The sequence below is a fragment of the Urocitellus parryii genome, chromosome 13, assembly GCF_045843805.1.
Source record: "Urocitellus parryii isolate mUroPar1 chromosome 13, mUroPar1.hap1, whole genome shotgun sequence".
Taxonomy (NCBI): Eukaryota; Metazoa; Chordata; class Mammalia; order Rodentia; family Sciuridae; genus Urocitellus; species Urocitellus parryii.
This window is the reverse complement of record NC_135543.1, coordinates 62,860,205-62,863,552: the sequence shown is the minus strand read 5'-3', so window position 1 is coordinate 62,863,552 and position 3,348 is coordinate 62,860,205. Positions and strand designations below refer to the sequence as shown.

Genomic DNA, 3,348 nt, shown 5'->3' with positions numbered 1-3,348 from the left:
AGGGGAGGGCCCTGACACACCCCCAAGTACTTGGAAACCCTGGATTGAGTCAGATAAGACAGTAAGGAGTCATCATAGAGACTCACAACACACGAGGCAAGGTTTGCAGCATCCAGTTTTATGTGTGGGTAAGTGCAAAACCATGACTGACAGAAGCATAGTTAAGGAAATTCCATTTTCAGACAATTATAAATACAAGCCACAAAGCCAGAAGTTCAGGAAAGGAGAGCTGTAGAGACAACCATACAAGTGAACAGGACATTTCAAATGGAAAGAATTCCACCGTTTATTCTTTCCTGGAAAGCGTACGTTACTCTTCAGTGAACCGAGCAAAGGATGAACCTGCTTCGGGGGCAAAAGAAAAAAAAAAAAAGCAATCATATATAATCTAGATATTCATACATTTTTAAACATTTTCTTAATTGCAGATGTACACACTTATCTTTATTTTTATTTATTTTTTTATGTGGTGCTGAGGATCTTGAACCCAGGGCCTCACGCATGCAGGGCAAGTGCTCTACTGCTGAGCCTCAGCCCCAGCCCCTAGATGGTCATGCTTTTTCTTCCAATAGCAGGCTTAGACTTACATGCACTCTGTGTGTTGTGCATTCCCTAAGTCCACACAGAGGGAGGTTGGACTTGAGAAATAGCAAGATGAAAAGGGACAGTGAAAAATTGTCACAGTCCACTTACAAAATGGAGAAGCAACATGCACACATTTGACATGACAGTGACCACAGGAGAAAAGGCGGACACATCTGAACTGGAGAAGAGATAAGGGGAACGCAGTTCCGATTTTCCTAGTGATCCTTCGGATTCCTAGTGGACCTCACCGGCTCTGCCAGAGGAGAACTGAGAGCCAGAGAGAGGGTGGCGTTGGGATTAATACCTGCTAGGGAACCTACAGCTCACTCTGAAGCCATGGCAACAAATGATCTCTTTAAAGGTCTTCCGCATTTCTTGGCTGCGGAAGGCATAGATCAGAGGGTCGATCACGGAGTTACACATGATGAGGATCAGGTACATGTTGAAGTGGGACATGAAGCAGGAGCAATAGATGTTCTGCGGGCACGAGATCATTAAGATGAGATGGAGGAAGAAGGGGGCCCAGCACACGATGAAAACCCCCAGCAGCATGGTGAGCGTGACGGCGCCCTTCATGCTGGTCCTCGGCCGCACAGAGCTGTACCCGGGCGCGGCGGCGATCCGCTTGACGTGGGTCCGCGCCAGGAGGAACATGTGTATGTACAGGGACACCATGAGGAAGAGCATGGTGAAGAACATGGAGATGAGGCACACGATGACGTACGTGGATTCGTAGTAAAGGATGAAGACGATGCCGCAGCCCGTGCAGCAGGTCCAGATGCACGCGATGATGGCCCCCGAGCGCTTGGCCGTCATGATGTGGTGGTAGCGCAGCGCGTAGAAGATGGTGACGTACCTGTCCACCGCGATGGCCAGCAAACTGCACATGGAGGCCACCACGGAAATACAGATCATGGAGTCAAACACATTGTCAATGTGGCGCACAAAGGCGTCTGCCATCACCAGGTGCTTGTTATTTATCAGGTAGATGGTGATGGTCTCCCAGGCGTTGGACATGCTCACCAGCATGTCGGCCACCGCTAAGCTGCACACGAAGAAGTACATGGGCGAGTGCAAGTTCTTGTTCTTCACGATGGCGCCAATGACCAAGATGTTCTCCAAGAGGCTGATGAGACCCAGGGTCAGGAACACCTCCACTGCAATGCCCATGTCCTCGCAGGGAGACGACTTGTTCTTGACACTGAGTCCTGAAATGTTGCTCTCAGTGGTGTTCAGGCCGAGGTCCAAGAAATGCAGGTGAAATGAGGAATTCATGGCTGGGGGAAAACACCACCTCTTCTTGCCAGTAAATGTACTGCAAGACAGGATTTTTCATAATCCAAAAGGTTAAGGAGAGAGAGAGAGAGAGAGAGAAACATCCCAAAGCAATCATAATGCAGGAAAGGGAGTGAATGAATGAACATTCTGACTTACGTTCCTGATCCCCGGGATACTGCCCCTCTAACACCCAGACCTAGAATTTTCACAGCATTTTCTGATCTCCTTCCTGTAAACTGACATTTTTTCACCTACCTAAAAGGAGTGGCGTTCATCTCTGTGTATCCAGGGTGGTTTCACTTTTTATGCCTGTTGCCCTGGTCCCAAGTTTACTCTCAAAAGTGAGGTCCCCTCTAGCCTACAAAAATCCCATAAAACCCCAACCTCTCTCCAGATTTTCACATTCCTAAGGCGACTACGCCACATGCTCCTCCAATGAGCACAGATTTCTCAAGACAGACATTTGCATTCTTCACATTGGCCCTGACTGTCTTCAAAACCCCTGCAACTCAGACTGCACAGCTACACCTCCAGAACCAAGACTGTGATAGCCTTACCTTGAGCATGATCTCACATAGAAGTTACTGCCTCCAGCTCCTAAGCTTCCCCGGTACAAACAGGTTTAAAATTGAGAAAAAATGAGGCTGTTTTCCCCTCAATCAATATTTCCCCCTGTATTCTGCATTATTTGAAACTCCCCGAAAGTCTGAATAATAGCTTTGTAAGTTCCACCGGAGCGCAGTATGAAGAACCCAGCCATTTACATGTATCAAGGACTAGAGTCAGATACTTCAGTCCCTTTTTATTCTATTTCCCAGTCTTGATCTATATTCAAAAATCCTTTTGCCCTCCAAACTCAGAGCACACCTGGGGACAGAGAATTTCTGTCCCCATCCATACTGACAATCATAAGCATTTATGGAACCGGAATCATTTTTTATATATTTTTGTTCAGTTCCATCCCAGAGATATCGACCAAGTATACTATGATATCACATCACATCCAGCTGTTTTAAAAATTCGCCCAGTGAGCTAGCCCCCTCCACCCTGCCCTCCTCCACCTGTGGGGTAGGCACGATTTTGCATCCGTTTCCAAGCAATTTCTAGGAAATAGAAAGTTGTGGCTATTTACCGGCGCTCTCCCTGGGCTCCGATCTTGCTCCGCGCTCAGCCTGGGTACCCGGCGTCCACGCGCGGGGACCGCCTCTGCGAGCTCAGGGCCATCACTGGGACGTGTCTTCCTCCAGCGGAGCGCCAGCGGCGTTTATGCAGCCGGCCCGCCCCTGTCGCCGCCCCTCGGACCTGAGCGTCCCTCCTCTCCACAACCTGTTCTCACCCGGGCAGAGCCCAGGAGTCTCTGACTTTTCGGTACCACCTAGCGGTCCAGCGCTGTAGAGCAGCACCTGCTCCCGCAGGCTGGCGCGGGGCCAGCCTTGGGAACCTCACCTGCAAGCAGCTGCCCCTGCTCCTGACAGCGCTGCTCAT

At 49.6% G+C, this 3,348-nt stretch overlaps 1 protein-coding gene across 1 annotated transcript; it reads right to left on the bottom strand.

Annotated features, from left to right (window-relative positions):
- Nucleotides 1–499: 499 nt before the first annotated feature.
- Mc5r (melanocortin 5 receptor) lies at nucleotides 500–3,083 on the bottom strand. Its single transcript, XM_026401996.2, has 2 exons — nucleotides 2,996–3,083; nucleotides 500–1,900 (listed from the first exon to the last, which is right to left on the bottom strand). The coding sequence occupies exon 2, from the start codon at nucleotides 1,858–1,860 to the stop codon at nucleotides 883–885; it is 978 nt and encodes a 325-aa protein (XP_026257781.2). The 5' UTR covers nucleotides 1,861–1,900; nucleotides 2,996–3,083; the 3' UTR covers nucleotides 500–882.
- Nucleotides 3,084–3,348: the final 265 nt, after the last annotated feature.

What these genes read in the sequence shown, in the direction of transcription:
- Mc5r (XM_026401996.2), bottom strand. Translation starts at nt 1,860, where the DNA reads ATGAATTCCTCATTTCACCTGCATTTCTTGGACCTCGGCCTGAACACC.